Source organism: Lepidochelys olivacea, assembly GCF_965140295.1.
Source record: "Lepidochelys olivacea isolate rLepOli2 genome assembly, chromosome: 6".
NCBI lineage: Eukaryota > Metazoa > Chordata > Testudines > Cheloniidae > Lepidochelys > Lepidochelys olivacea.
Window position 1 is genome coordinate 20,347,605 of NC_140416.1, and position 17,663 is coordinate 20,365,267.

General features: G+C 42.1%; 1 protein-coding gene across 1 annotated transcript in view; it reads left to right on the forward strand.

Moving 5' to 3' along the window:
- Window positions 1-17,430, forward strand: part of MUC2 (mucin 2, oligomeric mucus/gel-forming) — a gene marked incomplete at its 5' end in the record, with an annotated part of 69,011 nt that extends 51,581 nt beyond the window's left edge. Inside the window, 17 exon segments of the mRNA XM_084629788.1 lie at window positions 421-1,818; window positions 4,669-4,916; window positions 7,031-7,214; window positions 7,379-7,577; window positions 8,226-8,404; window positions 9,131-9,200; window positions 9,543-9,643; window positions 9,780-9,811; window positions 10,190-10,370; window positions 10,580-10,684; window positions 11,302-11,342; window positions 11,984-12,103; window positions 12,607-12,705; window positions 13,365-13,493; window positions 14,405-14,444; window positions 15,515-15,644; window positions 17,033-17,430. Of these exon segments, the coding sequence (XP_084485914.1) occupies window positions 421-1,818; window positions 4,669-4,916; window positions 7,031-7,214; window positions 7,379-7,577; window positions 8,226-8,404; window positions 9,131-9,200; window positions 9,543-9,643; window positions 9,780-9,811; window positions 10,190-10,370; window positions 10,580-10,684; window positions 11,302-11,342; window positions 11,984-12,103; window positions 12,607-12,705; window positions 13,365-13,493; window positions 14,405-14,444; window positions 15,515-15,644; window positions 17,033-17,300 (3,524 nt within the window). The 3' untranslated portion in view covers window positions 17,301-17,430.
- Window positions 17,431-17,663: the final 233 nt, after the last annotated feature.

The following is a 17,663-nucleotide window of genomic DNA, read 5'->3' on the forward strand; positions in this document are numbered from 1 at the left end:
AGCATCCTGTATCTAGCTATTATTCCTGCATCTTCCCACATGTAAGGCTTGAATGGAAGGATTGACTGCAGCCTCACTGGATGTGCATATTAATGATCACATTTGTCTTTTCCCTAAATATATGCAGTCCTTGATTCCACCAGGCCTCTGGTGAATTCTAGTGAATAACACTGATGTTCTTACAAGAAAGACACAACCTATGTGAAGCTGAGGTAGAATTTTAAGAATCCAGGACATAGTAATGCTCTGTACAATCAAATTTATGTCATTTAGCATAGTTTGGATTCATGGTACCTTCTGTCAAAGAGATCATTATCACAAGAGGCAACATGGTACGGGTAGAATATGTATTTACTATAGTAACTTTTTTACAAATGATTTGGATATTTATATCTGATTTCCTTATCACCACCACCACAGCAATGACTACTTCAGAGACAACACCACCTACCACCACCACAGTAACGAGTACCCCACCGACGACGACACCTACCACCACCACCACCACCGAAACAACCACCTCAGAGACGACGACACCTACCACCACCCCCACCACTACAGTAACAACTACCCTACAGACGACGACACCTACCACCACCCCCACCACTACAGTAACGACTACCCCACAGACGACGACACCTACCACCACCGAAACAACCACCTCAGAGACGACGACACCTACCACCACCCCCACCACTACAGTAACGACTAGCCCACGGACGACGACACCTACCACCACAGAAACAACCACCTCAGAGATGACGACACCTACCACCACCCCCACCACTACAGTAACGACTACCCCACAGACGACGACACCTACCACCACCGAAACAACCACCTCAGAGACGACGACACCTACCACCACCACTACAGTAACGACTACCCCACAGACGACGACACCTACCACCACCACCACTGAAACAACCACCTCAGAGACGACGACACCTACCACCACCACCACCACTACAGTAACGACTACCCCACAGACGACGACACCTACCACCACCACCACAGTAACGACTACCCCACAGACGACGACACCTACCACCACAGAAACAACCACCTCAGAGACGACGACACCTACCACCACCACTACAGTAACGACTACCCCACAGACGACGACACCTACCACCACAGAAACAACCACCTCAGAGACGACGACACCTACCACCACCACTACAGTAACGACTACCCCACAGACGACGACACCTACCACCACCGAAACAACCACCTCAGAGACGACGACACCTACCACCACCACTACAGTAACGACTACCCCACAGACGACGACACCTACCACCACCACCACTGAAACAACCACCTCAGAGACGACGACACCTACCACCACCACTACAGTAACGACTACCCCACAGACGACGACACCTACCACCACCGAAACAACCACCTCAGAGACGACGACACCTACCACCACCACTACAGTAACGACTACCCCACAGACGACGACACCTACCACCACCGAAACAACCACCTCAGAGACGACGACACCTACCACCACCACTACAGTAACGACTACCCCACAGACGACGACACCTACCACCACCACCACTGAAACAACCACCTCAGAGACGACGACACCTACCACCACCACCACCACTACAGTAACGACTACCCCACAGACGACGACACCTACCACCACCACCACAGTAACGACTACCCCACAGACGACGACACCTACCACCACCACCATTACAGCAACAACGACACCTACCACCACCACCACAGTAACGACTACCCCACAGACGACGACACCTACCATCACCACTACCATAGCAACTTCTACCATCCCGTACGGATGTGAGTTACCTAATAATACTATCATTCCAGTAAGTATATTTCACATTTTTATTATATGTCTATGAAAGGAGACCAAGTTGTACTACTATATGTGCAATTTGGAGGATGCTATCTTGTGATATTTTAATTCATTCATTAACATAGTGATCCTCTATTATGCTGGGTATATAAAGATTTTTCCATCTATGTCATATTAATTTCTTGGCTATTGTCATGGCACTCGGTGACCCTTTCTCTCATTATGGTAGCTCAGACATCATAACATTCTTTGAACTTAAGCTCTCAAGTGGCATTTCTTCAAGGGATCATATCACAGTGCAGAGCTTTGTCATACTGTGAAGGAGCTTTTGTGAAAGAGTGACCAAAAAGTCTCTTACCAGCAGCAAATTCCACATTCCATCCCTTCCTCTTTATCTTTCTAGTGTTTGTCAGAATGATTATGCCAAAGTATTAACTCATCTACCAACCCAAATCAGTCATGAACTGTAGTTTTGGTCAGATTTAATGAGCCATATTCTGAATGGCACAGAGAATGTGTTAAAACCTGGAACTCCCACGGAAGTCAATAGCCCAGCCCCTTTCTGGATTTGACCCAGTAACTTTCCAATCTGTAGCTCATGGCTGCTTTCTCCTAAGCAGTTGAAAATGTCTTACTCTAAAACAGTGGTGCTCAGCCTTTTAGAGACGGAGATCCTCTTCATCACCAAATGCAGTTGCAGAGAGACAAAAATAACCATGCTAAGATATACTGACAATATAACATCATCCTGTATTGTCATGATGCATGGAGGTGAACATCTCGGAACATTGCACCAGAATTACTTTGTGTCTCACTATGATTCCATTTTATATGATCAGATCTCCCCTCCATTTTGGCTCTTTGTTCTGGGAAGGGACGTGTTACTCCATTCTTTTTCCATTTATAATTCCAGCTGGAAAGAAACTTGAGACACTTCTTGTAGGGCCAAAGAGGGGTCTTGGCAATGCCAGTCCATTTTCTTTTTGCCACTGTGTTCTACCTTGCATGCATCAGTTGCATGGGGACCACTCCTCTGATCAGCAGGCTTCTGAAGCCAGGGATAGCAAGAGGAGCTCAAATCAAACAAATTTAGATAGCGCCTCATGAAGTGCTCTGAAAGGGTGTATTTGCCTCTAGTAGCACAAGGTTGGAATCACTGCACTAAAGACTTATTAAAGTGTACAAAGTTTTTACAGGCACGGCATATTCACCTGCACCTTTACTTTTTGCTTGTGAAATGTGACATACAAAATAATTTTGGATCCATCTATTGGTTGACTGATGATAATCTTTCCAAAAAGACTATTAGTTGTCAATACCTCCGGTGCAGCTGCTGTTTTACACTGTGACCCAGGGAAGGGAAATCAGAATAAAACCTTGGTGACTGGCATAGTGCTCATAATAAATCCTTTACAGTTAATAATTATCAATGCAGCAATCTCATTTTACAGACCTTGATGACAGTGCTGAATGGCATGCTTTATTCTCACTTTCAAATATTTGTTTGGAATAAAGATGTTGGGAATATAAAGCTGTGTAAAATATCCAGAAATCAATTTTTTGTTTATTAGTCTGATTGCTTCATTGTAGATCTCACCTTCCACCCCCCTCTTCTTCTGTCTTAAATCCAGCCAGGTGAAAGCTACTGGCCATGTAACTGCACCAAGGCAATATGCATTTCCAACAACACATGGTACCTGGTTACGATTGAATGTGAACTTCCTCCTAAGCCCAGTTGTACCAATGGGCTCTCTCCTGTGCTGGTGCAGGGTGAATGCTGTCCGCAGTGGCAGTGTGACTGTGAGTATATAGTTTGAAGGATATTTTTATCTCTGATGGAGACAGTAATAGTTACAAGAGCTACACTATTTGTAGTGGGGGCAAGTGCTGTGCAAGTTTAGCCCTTCATATCCCTAGCAACGCAATTCAGTCTTAACTGTAGTACCACTTGCTAGCTTAGTCCTGGGTGCCCCCCAGCTCTGCCACAGCACTTGCTTTTAACAATGTTTCATGAAATGCTATATTCTTCAGTCTTTCATTTTAGCTTTTTATTCTATTAAATTATTTGAATTATTCAATTACAAATTAATATGTATGAACCCTTGATATAAATTAAGGTTAACAATGAAAAAATGCATTCAGATTTTGTTCTTCAAATTGTTTGGCTCTGGCAATTTTTTTTATGATGTCATCTATACAGACCTGATGATACCACTTAATTACTCATGTCAACTGGTAGTTCACTACACGAGTAGTCCCATCAAAATAATTCGGCATATGGTACTACATGGCAGGAGAAGAGTGGTGGAATGTGGCCCTATATGATTACGTTAAAGATGGGTCCAAGCTGCTGAATTTGGATCCTGAGACAGCTGCTTGAAATGATCTTGAACTCTTTGATCCGGAAACTCTCACAAGTACAGGCCTACTTGTGAGAGTAATGGCACTTACTGATTTCAACTTGGTAGGAAATAGCACAAGAACAGCCTCTTTCAGAGAATTTTTGGTATTTCTGTTTGACGTCCTGTCTGAAATCTGGAGATCCAGGAAATGAAAAATGTAAACATAGAAAGAAAGAAAGAAACAAACATAAAAAGAAACAGTTCAGCTTCTTTAAATATGAAAAAGTTCCACTTTGGGTCCAACTGAGGTTTTAGATTAATTCTCTATACTTATCTATAGTGCGCTTCATCCAGGTTCTCTCGTTCCTATTTGACTCCAATGCTAGTAGGGTATATTGGTCTTCCACTTACTAAAGACTTTATTCATAGTCTAGCTCTGCTTTCATATGTCACCATATACAGCTAAACTAACTCTCATTCTCTCGGTAGGCTATTGCACTGGCTGGGGAGACCCACATTATGTGACATTTGATGGACAGTACTATAGCTACCAAGGGAATTGTACGTATGTCCTGGTGGAAGAGATTAACAAAAAGATTGACAACTTTGGAGTCTACATTGACAATTATCACTGCGATGCACGGGACAGAGTGTCCTGTCCACGCACACTCATCGTGAGACACGAGACCCAGGAAGTGCGCATAAAGACTCTCAGAATGTTTCCTTTCCAAATACAGGTATTGGAAAGTGACTAATAAACCAAATGTACATGCTCAGATTGGTATTGATATACAGCTACACCTGCCCTCACTTGTTCACATTCACATCTTTATACGCTAGTGGCACTCAAAGCTGATAACTTTGGCAGCAATGTTAGGAAAATGGAATATTTGTTCTGTGGGTTGCTTTGAAGGAGTTTTATAGGAACACTACTTCATCTGCATATAGAAAGAGATCATCCCCTTCATCCCCTTTTCTAAACTCAGATCTTTACAATCCCCTGACCATTCAAAACATGGATTATAGGAAGAATCCATTTTAGCTGACAACATAAAATGGAATACTGTATTATGACTTTTAAGGATTTTAATGTAGATAACAGCCTAAAGAAATAAATGTTATAGTAGATCAAAGGGTTTCCAATGAGCAAGGATCATCCCATTGTCCTTGTAAAGCAGGATTGAGGGAGTGATTGCGGGAGGGCATTGGATCTTTTTGGGGTTTGAACAAAAGACCACATTTGAATTAGAGATGGGAATCAAAGTGGTAGGCCAAGATGTTTCTAAAAGACATCCTCAACAGGCCAATGGCTTGGTGATAGTAGTCAACCTCAAGATGAGTTAAGATGCTTCCATTTTTGATTTTTCAAGTGAAGGGCTGTCATCAGTTTTATGTCATTGTTTAGCCACCATGTTCCAAGGATTAGGCTGTGGCATGTAATAGAATCTGTTTTCTTCAAAATGTGTTGGAAGTACTTACTTTTAGGGTTCTTCACCTCCTTATTTGCCATCAGCAGATCTCTGCTGACTTTTGGACTATTAAGGTGGGGAATTTTAGAGGTGCAACTACAGGTAAAGTGTTGCAAGACTACAACATATGGCTAACTTCCCCATTGCCTCCTGAGACTGAGCAAAACTTATCAGTCCTAGATGAGCTTAAGGGAGATGCACTAGGCCAGTGGTTCTCACACTTATTTGATCAGGCCCAGCTTCTTGGTGTCTGTAGTCATTTGTGCGCCCTCCCCACAAGTACATGTACTGCCACCCAGCTCTGAAGGTAGAGTGGACAGCAGCAGCTGCTGGCCAGGCACCCAGCTCTGAAGGTAGAGTGGACAGCAGCAGCTGCTGGCCAGGCACCCAGCTCTGAAGGCAACACTGCACCAGCACAGAAGTCAGGGTGGTAACATGAAAAGTGACTTTCGTCAATATCACTTTTCACAGCAGACTTAGAAGTAAAGGTGTAGCAGTGCAGAAGTAAGGGAGGCAATGTGAAAAGTGATGTTTGTTATCCCTTTTCACCGCAGGCTTAGTGCCCCATTGCCAGCCTTACTTCTGCACTGCTGCTGACAGGTGCAGCCCTGCTGCCCCAGGGCTGAAAGCCTGATCCACACTACCTCCATGTAAGGGATGGGAGGGGGGCAGGAGGAGAGCCTGAGCATGGGCTCCTTCCCAGTGAGGGATTGATAAGGCAGGAGCCTGAGCTTGGGCGGTGGGGCTCTGGCTGTCCCCTTTATCCCTGCCTCTCAGCTGTGCACAGTCCTTCCGCACAAGCACCAGCCACCCAGGGTTGACAGCCCAAGCTCTTAAAAAACAAACAACACCCCCCATCCCCATGGACCTCCCTTGACATATTCCTGCACCACCCCATAGTTTGAGAATCGCTGCACTAGGCCCACCACCTTGTTTTGAACTAGTAAATGATAAAAAAATTTCTCCCCATATTTCATTCAATTCCATTTTTGTACAAATGTAGATCAAAGGTTTCCCTTTCTTTGGAGCATTTTGGGGAGAGAGAGAAAATTTCAGCTCAGGTGCAGTGAAAATTTAGCAGGCATCTCCTATTACATTTAAGGGGGGCTGCATTCTAAATTCCATCCTCATTTCTCCAAAATTCTGCAAATGTATCCCCAGGCTGATGTACCCCTTCATTGGGCCTTAGAGAGAGAGTTCAACATTTCAGTCACATGTGCAAAAACATATAGCTCATTAGAAATAGAAAGCAAGGAAGCTCTGAGACATAAACATAACTTTACTTTCCTTTATATTGTATCTCCAATGTAAGTTAATGATTGATAGATAGTTTTTATTAACATCATACAAAATGTCTCTTCTCCGTTTCCTTTACACATTAGGTGACGGTAAACAATATGGAAGTGGCTACACCTTACGAAAAATACGGCGTGAGAGTCTTTAAGTCAGGCATAAATCATGTAGTGGACATTTCTAGACTTGGGGTAAACGTAACCTACAATGGATTGGCTTTCTCAATTAGATTGCCCTACCAGAGGTTTGGCAACAACACCCAAGGACAGTGCGGTGAGGATCTATTTTTCTACTTTTAGTATGAAATACAAAAAGTTAAATGTAAGCTCTGGCAGTAAGAGAGATGTGTTGCTGGTTCTCTGTGATGGATGGAAATACAATGATTATTTGATAGTGAAGATTTGTGTGTGAATTCTTCTTCCTGTTGTCAATTTTAGGCACTTGTACCAACAACACAAAAGATGACTGCATGTTACCAGGTGGAAAGATCATAGATAACTGTGAAACCATGGCAGATCATTGGGTGATTAAGGACCCTGAAAAGCCACACTGCTCTCCATCCCCACCTACAAAGGCACCTCCTATCACCCCACCATCCTGCAAACCATCTGATCTCTGCAAGCTCATTAAAGAAGGGTAAATATACTAGAAGTGTGTACAGACCTTTAATTTTGGAATTCAGTGGCAATCTGAAATGCAAATATTTGCTGTTGCTTCATCGTCTCTTGCAGCTGCTTCTGCTCCTTCTCTCTCTTCCATTCCTTCTTTTCCATTCTCTCTAGCTTCCCCCCTAATCTGTTTTAATCTTTGCAACTTGCTCACTGCCTTTCAGCCTTCTTTAATGATTCTTTGGCCCTCTCATACTCTTCTGGGATCCCTTGGCCTTCTCCATCCCTTTCCACTTTGCTCCTCTACCATGCTCTCTCAGCAGTAGATGTAGGTCCCCTGAAGATCCCAAAGGGATCTCATGCTTGAGTTTCAGGATGTGGCTTCAGAAAGAGGAAATGTCCAACCAAGTCTTATCCACAACTCTAATTCATGGCAACGCTCAATTATATTCCTTCAGCTACTAGGTGGGAAGCAGTATTTTGGAAAGAGAGTAGTGGGGGGATAGTCTAAAGATTAAGATCTAAGTGTGTTGGAAGGCTGCACTCCAGCGAAATGTTGATCTATCATTGATGAGTCCTGTTCAAATCTCCCATCATGCTACAATATGGCATACAGCATATTAAACTGAGCACGGATCATTTAGTAACTAATAATGATACATGTTTCTGCTTCTAGCCCGTTCAAAGCATGCCATCCCTTTGTCAACCCTGACCACTTCTATGCAGCCTGCGTTTTTGACAGTTGTGCTGTTCCCAATTCTAAATTGGAGTGTGCAAGTTTGCAAAGCTACGCTGCCGTCTGCGCCGACCAGGGTGTCTGTGTTGATTGGAGAGGACATACCCATGATACCTGCCGTAAGTAGAGACATTTTTCTGCCATTTAACTCGAACTATTGGTTGTAGGGTCTATTTCAGTTCCCCTTCCGTTAATGGGTTACTTGGCTCTCCAAGTCTCTAATGACTGTAATAAACACCAAAAGCTTTGTTGAAATAATTTTACAGGCCAGATTTCAAAGATGGGGGAAATAGATGAGCCTGTAAAAATGCATGTGTTCTCATTGTGAGTGAAATGCTCTACATCTGTTTGAGCAAATGCCTGTGTGCCCAGTATGTGGATTTTGCAGACACAATGGGTGCATTTACATATTTAATGGGAGACCAACTTTTTTTTGCTGGTGCAGTGTGGGGGCATTCCTATCTTCGAAAATGTGGCTCTAAGAAACCCTAGCAAACAAAAGTATTTGTATTCAGAAGGTCAAATCCTGTCCTTACCCTGGCACAACAGGATGGGGATGTGCTTTGCATATGTTACTTAATGTAAAATCACCTACCACCCAGAGGCCCTGCAATACCTGTCTACTTGCGGGAGGGGTCATGGATGGATTTTTCCCTCTTAAGTCTGAGTTTCTTGGTTGTTATGGTTCTCAGTCAGACCTGCAATGTTATTGAATGAGTGTGACATATTTTTAAATCTATTTGTTTCCAATGTTTGTTTGAAGATTGTCAAAGGTGTACACTTGCTGGACCTGCTTATGATGGTCTTGCTGAAATATTTCTTTCTCTGTATTTCTTCCATTCAAGCTCTTGAGTGCCCATCACACAAAGTATACAAAGCATGTGGTCCTATTGAAGAGGTGACCTGCCAGTCAAGGTAAATAGTAACTTTCCTGCCAGTCAGGTCCCATGCAACTACCCACTGATAGATAATCTACAGAGAAGTGAGGAATATCCAATTTAACAATCTTGATTTAAAATAGAAATCTTTGAGACAGCCTTTAACTGGTTATCATTGTATCTGCCCTGGTATCCTCTCATACAGCTGAATCAAATACTGTATAGTGGAATAAACTAAGATTAGAATCAGGATGATTTACAATCTATAAATGTCACATATGCAGTTTCTTTTGCCCATATATTTCTGGATAAAATATATTTGGCCAACCTTCCACTGTGTGTCATTGATGATAATGGTGGTCTTTTTTGTCTTGTACAGCCAAGTTGCACAAAATCAAACCAGTCACGTGGAAGGCTGCTTCTGTCCTGAGGGAACAATACCTTATGGTGATGGTGTGGATGTCTGTGTAAAAATCTGTGGTAGGTTGTGTTACCATATTTAAATGTATTGCATTTCATTTTTGTTGTTGCCAGGTCATTTATACAATATAGTTCTGAATCTGGCTACCTGTCATCGTATCAGTGGTAATGGAGATTTATTTTGCTCTATTTGCAGGGTGTGTTGGACCAGATAATGAACCTAGAGAGGTATGTTACACATTTGCTTTGCCATTGCAAGTATTTTGTTTCTCCTCCATACCAGTCCTGTTTTGTAAAGACTCCCAGGTTTTCATCCATACACTTATTTGGTAGGTGAGTGGAATTTTGAAAATCCTTGATTTATATTTATCTCAGCTTGACTTATACATTAGTGGGAGATATTGTCTTTAGACAGCTCCTGATGATCAGTTTCCAGACTACAAAATAGTTAATTTATAATTCCATTCTGCTCCCTCCTAACACGTACATGTACACATACTTACACTTAAACACACAGCACAGCCCACTGAAAACAACAGATTTATGGTTTTTTTTCTCTTCACTAACTATTCATTTAATTGCTTTCTTCTCTTTCTTTAATGACAGTTTGGGGAAAGGTTTGAGTCTGACTGTAAGAATTGCATTTGCCTGGAGGGTGGAAGTGGCATTGTCTGTGAGCCCCTCAAATGTTCAGAGCAAGAGGATAAACCAAGCTGCAGTGATGAAGGCTTTTATGAGGTCACTGAAGTCAATCCTGCCAACATCTGCTGCAACATAACTTCCTGCAGTAAGTTCCCCTTTTGCTTCATTTACAGCACTCTACTGCCCCTCAGACTTTCTTTTGCAATAATGGTTGCATTATTCATTTGTGTTTAATTAATTGAGATTAGTCTGTGAAGCCCAGGCCAGCTAAATGCTTGGACTGAGCCCGGCCAAGTGGCATATTTCTCTCTGTAGCCTGTATTTTACATTTCTCTTGGCTTTTTCCCTTTGCAGGATGCAATGTGACCTTTTGCACAACCATCCCTCCTAAATGTAAACTGGGTTACGAACTTGTTGGCGATATTCCCCCTGGCAAGTGCTGTCCTACATATGAGTGCGGTAAGTCACTTTTAAATATATGAGAACAGTCAGTATTGCTTGAGCATTAAGCTTGGTAGCCAACACTGTATGCTTCTCTTTCGGAGGAGGCAACAAAACCAGGCTTAGATTCTAGGTTGCTACCATGGGCGAGCCCAAGTAGTAGCTGTGAAAATGGTAGTGCAAGGTGGATGAGAGATAGCTCACCCTGGTCAGGTCAGATATTTCTGGTTATATGCCTATGTAAGAATAGTGGGATTGTTGACTGGGTCTTGAGTCCTCCCATAAGAAATTGTCCCTATGAACTTTAGCGATAGGAAAAGCAGATGACCATTCCTGGAAAGTTCCAACTAAACATATCAGGAAACAGTTTGCAACTGTCCAGTGGACATCCTGGGATGTAAAACCTGGGATATAGATATTCAAACCAGACAGCCTTTCTCTTTTGTGGGTGCAAATTGTACCTTACAATATTTGTGTCCATGTATTGCACAATTTGCACTGCAAAAAGAGAATCTGGGTGACACTTTTAACATTTCTGTTGTGATTATTTGTGGAGGAAATTTGCATGACTGGGATAATAAAATTTGGCACTTTCCTTGCATGTATAACCATACAACTTTTGCCTTATTTCACAGTTCCCAAGAAGGTTTGTGTGCTTCAGAATGCTGAGTACTTGGTAAGTTTCCATTTCTTCATGAGAAGGACTCATGGGTCCCAAGAAACATTTGAGTCCCAAGAACACTCTTTAATTTACGTGCTTTGAGGCAGTTTGCATTTGGTACAATCAATTTTTAGAGACAACTTCCCCCCTCCCCCCACCACCCCAAGCTGTAGTCAGGGGTTTATCTGTTACACAGAGTGTAACACTTTTCAGAGAAAGTTGCTGCAGGTAAGAGAGAATGAAGCACTGGCTCTAAGCAGCAGCATCATGGATATAAAGATTTGTTCTTAATACACAATGTACATATCCCTAAAAAATTAAGGCACATTTAACATCAGCACTTTGCTGCATGATATTAAGGCCTTGCTGTCACAAATAAAGAGGGATGGGTAAGGGCCACATTCTGTACTGGCTTACACCCCCTATAATTCTATTGGCTCCAGTAATTATTTTATTTATTTAATACAGACAGATATTAAGTTACCCACTTCGTATGCACCATAATGCATAGCATGAATATTTGTCCTCTGTGTCTATGACTTGTTTCCCCTAGTGGATGTTTGTTTGTGGGGGAAGTATTGGATATTAGAGATACGTTTCTCATACACATCATGCCTTGCTAATACCAGAACTCTTGCTTTTTAAAAAAAATCTAGCCTGGTTCCCCAGTCCTTGCTGATAAGTGCCACACTTGTGTCTGCACTGACAAATCGAACAGTAGTGGTCTGAATGTCATCTCATGCAAGCACATTCCGTGCATTGAAGTGTGCCAGCCAGTAAGTAACAAACTTTAAAAAAAATTTTTTTCATGCACATTTTCTTGAAAAGTAGCCATGCTTGAGAGACGTATGTTCTAAACAAATGAGTGGGAATTCCTAGGTCCTAATTCGAGCTCTGACATTGGCTCACCTTGGGCAATCAGTTTTCTGCATCTTAAAGATGGTGATAATAATACTTATGAGCATCATAGTCATGTTGTGAGGATTAGCTAACCGTGTTTTAAAAAATGCTTTGAAGATAAAGTGACATCTAAGCACAGTGTAGTTATTATAATGCCTTTGTTGCCTCCATTTATTTTCTACTTTCATTATCCCTTTCTCTTCACCTGGTGATCTCCGTCTGTTAGAAAACACGACAGATCTAGATTATCCTTAAAATCATAATCAGTGCTGCTATTTAGCTGGGTTTTTACAGAGCGCCTTAATCTGGTGCTCAGACTATTACATTTTTGTTTGTTTCTCAAATATTTCTTTTAACCTAGTGCTTTTTTAATTCCTAGGGATATGAACTTAAAGATGTGAAAGGGGAATGCTGTCCAAAATGCGTGCAGACCAAGTGTGTTGTAAATAAGGATGACAACACTGTCCTCATCTTGAATGTAAGTGTGCTGCTGTTCTTAGGAGTCTACTAAACTTGTAGCATTCCTGTTGTATTCTTCAAAGTGTTAACTGGGAGGAAAGACATGGCAATTAGTGATGGGGGAAAGGAAAGGTTCAGTGGTTAAATTCAGATGTGCATTTAAAAGTTCAGCTGCTCATCTGAAAGAAAGTTATCTGAATTTCTCTGATCTGGAAGACAGCCTGATCTGATAAGATCTCCAACCTTTCTCAGAAATACTATGAGAAGAGCCTTTCTTGCAGTTTTTTTGACCAAGAAGTGGAAAGGTCCCAGAAAAGCTTGAACATGATTCAATTGTGTTGCCCTTTTTGAGTAAAGGGCTATTCCTATTTAATAGCTACCAGTTTACTCATCATCCCTAATCAAAATGTCACCCACTTATTTGTCCTTATCTCCAGAATCCCTTGGTCCCACACAGGGATTTTTTTCTTTCCCAAGGAAAATTCCATATCGAGCTCCAAAGATCCCCTCCACCCATGGGACCCCACAATACAGTCACTACCCTGCTAACCAAGGCAGTTATTTATCTAGTATTTTTATGCTGAGAAATGAGGAGAGTTTTTTCAGAAGATAGGAAGATTTCTGTCTAAGCCCATTCTGAATCCTTCTGAGTATGTGGAATTTCCTTTTTGTATACAGCCTGGTGAAATGGAAAACGATCCAAAAAACAACTGCACCGTTTATAGCTGTGTGTCGATCAAAGGTCAGCTCATCTCCTCCACCTCAGAGATTACCTGCCCATCGTTCAATGAGGAGAATTGTAAAGCTGTAAGTAAATTTGGGACATTCACTCTCACCCCTTTTGGCAATGCATTTTAGTTTGATCCAGCCACCTTACTGTCAAAAGACACTACTGGGCAGAGGAGCTGCTATAACTGTTATTATCGGGGCTCAAATTCAGCCGGTGCTGTCTGGAGTGGAGCTCTGGCAAATATTTTCAAACCTGTGGGGCATGCACTGGCATGCCCCGTGTCTGAAGCCCGAAGCCCTAGCACCTCCCGCAGGGCTGAAGCTGCAAGCCGCAAATGGGGAGGGGCGTGGAGGGGCTTCGGGAAATAGTAGATAAGAATTTAAGCCCGGGGGAGGGGGTTATGATTTTTTGTTGTACTAATTTACTTGAAGCATGCTTCCATCCTACAAAAGGGACATATGGTGCATATACTACATATTTATTGATGGGTTCTGAGGTTTATAGTAGGTAATCAGTGTCCCATGGCTTAAAAATTGACCAGTAGTGGGCTATAATGTCCTATCACACTATAGTCTGCAGGATCCTGTTTGTATGAGACAGCATATTTTCATGAGTGTCCTGTAGACACAGTGGTTGCAATAAATAAGGGTTACCCCACACTTATTTCCTGTTGAAAGTATTAGGAAATACTGTGGTATGTCAGACAAAACAGCGTGCAATTCATGGTAAACAGTAATTTGTAAGTGGTGAGCTTTATATGTCACAAGCCTTTCTTCAGAGAATTACATATTCCAACAGATTCCATTGTGAATTCATAGATATTAAGGCCAGAAAAGACCATTATGATCATCTAATCTGACCACCTGCATAACACAGGCCACACAATTTCAACCAGTAATTCCTGCCATGGAACAAATTATTTTTCCCCACTGTGCATGCAGAAAACGTCAAAATACAGATAACATATTTTTTTCTGATTTGTTTTCAGGGCACTGTTACGCTGCTGCCTAATGGTTGCTGTAAAACATGTGAGTATAATTACTCAGTGTTTATATAGTCACTACAAAACAAAATGGGGACCGGTTTTTCCTATCTGAAAGCTATTGCTAATACATATTAATTTAAATAGATGCAAGTACATTCATACTAGTTATTTTGTGGAGCATATAAAGTATGCTCAGAACAGTCAGACGCTGACTCTGCCCCAAGCAGCTTTCAGTCTAAGCTGAGAAAAGTAAATTATTTACACAGCAAAAGCCTTGGCTGAGTATGTGGTCACATAGCAGATTTTGTTGTTATTAATAAATCGGTGCTGCCATACAGGGGGCTTTGCAGCAAAAGTGCCTTTTGAGACAGGAAAGGCAGGTGAAGGAAAGGACCTAACTCAATGGCATCGGAAGACATTCCTAATGTAGCTCACCTACTGTATTTATATGTTTCGGGGGGGTTTCTGACTTTCCCTTCTGAATTGTTGAGTTCAGTGCCTAATGCAGTGAAGTGGGCCATAGAAATATCTAGATAAGAATTATAAGAGTTTTCTTTCTGGCCTTGGGTTTGAAACTCTGCCCTGGAAGCTGGTATGTTACAATTCCTGCCAGCAGTTTATTTGACACACCTCTAATAACTGGCTACTGCATGTGGCTTAGCAAAACATGCTCCTGAGCACTGATCTGGACACTAGTAACATTGATAGCACCAAACAATAATCATTCTGAAATCATTGTTTTGATTTAATCAGCCTTCACTCTTTTCTCCACAGACTCCCAAACGCTCTCACATACTTTGATTTTCTATAAACCTAAACAATATATGATAAATGAACCATTCTCTCTCTTCCTCACTTGTTTCATCATTTCCTTTGCCATTCAGCAGCTCCAATTAGGGACATGTTCAGTAGATAGTCTGTTCTCCAGGCAATCAATAGACAGCTACAGTTTAAGGGCTAAAGCTGAATGCTAAGGTGTTTGGCCTTTCTGGCTACTTTTGTGTTTTACACACAGTTATTTCAAAGCATCAGTGACTCACAGCCTGTGATGAAGCAGCATGGTGCTTTTGGAGCCATTTGACTGAAGGGCTTTCCCACTCTTTTCTCCCACAGGCATACCTCGTGAAAGCCCATCACCGTGTTCTGTCACCCAAATCTGGGACCATATCACCCATAAGGGCTGCCGTTCTGTGGACAAAGTCTACCTGACTCAATGTGAAGGATCATGTGGAACCTTCTCAATGTAAGTAAAGTGAAGCAGGCAAGGAGATGCTGAATTTAATTGACATATAGACAGTTCCTATAAAAGGGACAATACATAGCCAGGCTGAAGAATGGTAGAAGAGCTAAAACTGGTTCGACTCCCAGTCTCATGAGTACTGAAATTTGTAACTGGTTTGGTGAAACTGGCTGAAGCGTTGATGAAGTCCAAAGCAAAAGGACACATGGGGCTGCATCTTTGCTTCCAGAGAGCTATGTTGATTTCTTATTGCCTACAAAGCGAGAGCCAGCTCATTTGTCATTTGTGTTAGAGCAACTTGGATATGTGGCATTGAGTTCATTCCCATTGCAAGGAATATCCTAATGGTAGCCATGTCTGAACTTCAACAGCAAAGAAGCTACTTTCCAATGACGAACATATAACGGGAGGAGGGAAGAGAGAGAGTCACATTATTGAAATACACTTTGTGAGAAGGATTCAGAGGGAGACACTTGTTGTGTGGTAAAGAACTGAAAGGATGCGTGCTCAAGGGCTGTCTGTGACTCCTGAAATAATGGAGTCAGTATTATTGCTCTGGAATGAGAGAACTTTGAAGAAACCAGAGGTATAGCTGCTAAAACCTGGCAAGAAACCTGGAATACAGCTCCTGAACACCATCTGACAAATTAAGTCTATAACCAGAATTTCCCACTGGAATGATCCTTTGCAGCCTATCATTGAATACAATTGGCAGCCCTTATCTGGAGGAAAGCCCGTTTTTGGTTAATGTGGAAAATGAATCATAAATTCCTCATGGGGATTATTTATTTGTACTGCTGCAGTACCAACAGGCCCCAGTCAGGATCCTGTTGGGGTAGCCACTGTATATAAACATAAAAAGATGGCCCCTGACACAAAGAGTTTACTGTCTAAGTTAGGCTGATCCTTATAGGATGGTTAGGGCTGGTTTCATTGGAAGGATGATGCAGGGAGGGTTATATTGAAGCTGGCTACACTACATCTGATCTGCTGTGAACAGAAAGTATCTAACTTAAATGGTTTGGGGCAGGGATTTCAAAGGAGCCTAAGGAAATTGGGCACCCAACTCCCAGTGACTTCCAATAGGAGTTGGGTGCCTAATTCCCTTAAGCCCCTTTCAAAATCCTAGCCTTGATGGCTTGGTTTTTAAAACAGCAGACTACATGATACTTGAACCTGGGTGCCTAGCATTCTGCCAGCTGAGCTAAAGGAGCAGCTCCCCTAACTCTCACCATCAGAGGGCCCCTTTTACATATTATTCCCAATTCCTTACAGCAGCTTATTCACCAAAATTGCTCATCGTACTTCATTTCACTCTCTCTCTTTCTCTCTCTAATGCATGCCAGCTTATGGCAAAGTGTAATGGTATCTTTTTCCACACTAACAAACAGATACTCTGCTGAGGCCAACTCCATGGAGCACAAGTGTTCCTGCTGCAGGGAGGCAGCGACTAGCAAGAAGCAAGTTCTACTGCAATGCCCCAATGGGAAATCTGTGATGCACCGCTACCTGCATGTGGACCGTTGTGAATGTCTTGACACTAAGTGCACAGAATCCAACTCCTCAGAAAATTCCAAGAGCAACGAACAGTCCAAGGAAAGTGAAGAAAAGAGTACCATCCAACGTGTCAAGCGGGCCATTCAGAAAATACTGAAATGAAGGGGAGAAAAGTCATGGCGCACAAAAAGTACTAGGAGGGTCTATGCACCAGTCTCATCTTCCAAGAGTAAATCAATGCTTTGCCTTTTCTGACTTCCTCCTCTTCTGTGCCCTCTCTGACCATTTGTAACTGTGCTCTATTTATTTGTGTACAAAAGAGACAGAGTCTCTTTTGTTTAGTTTTAACGTAGTTTCTTTTGCTTTAAATGATTAAAAACTCATTTCAGATGTGAGAGCTCTTTATGTGTTTATTCACCAGCACTCTTGAGCCTTCAGAGCTTTAAAGGGAAGGGAGATCTGTCGAAGGCCTAAGCAGCAAAGTGCCAGATTTTCTAAGTCAGTTGACTAACTATTTTGGCTCTC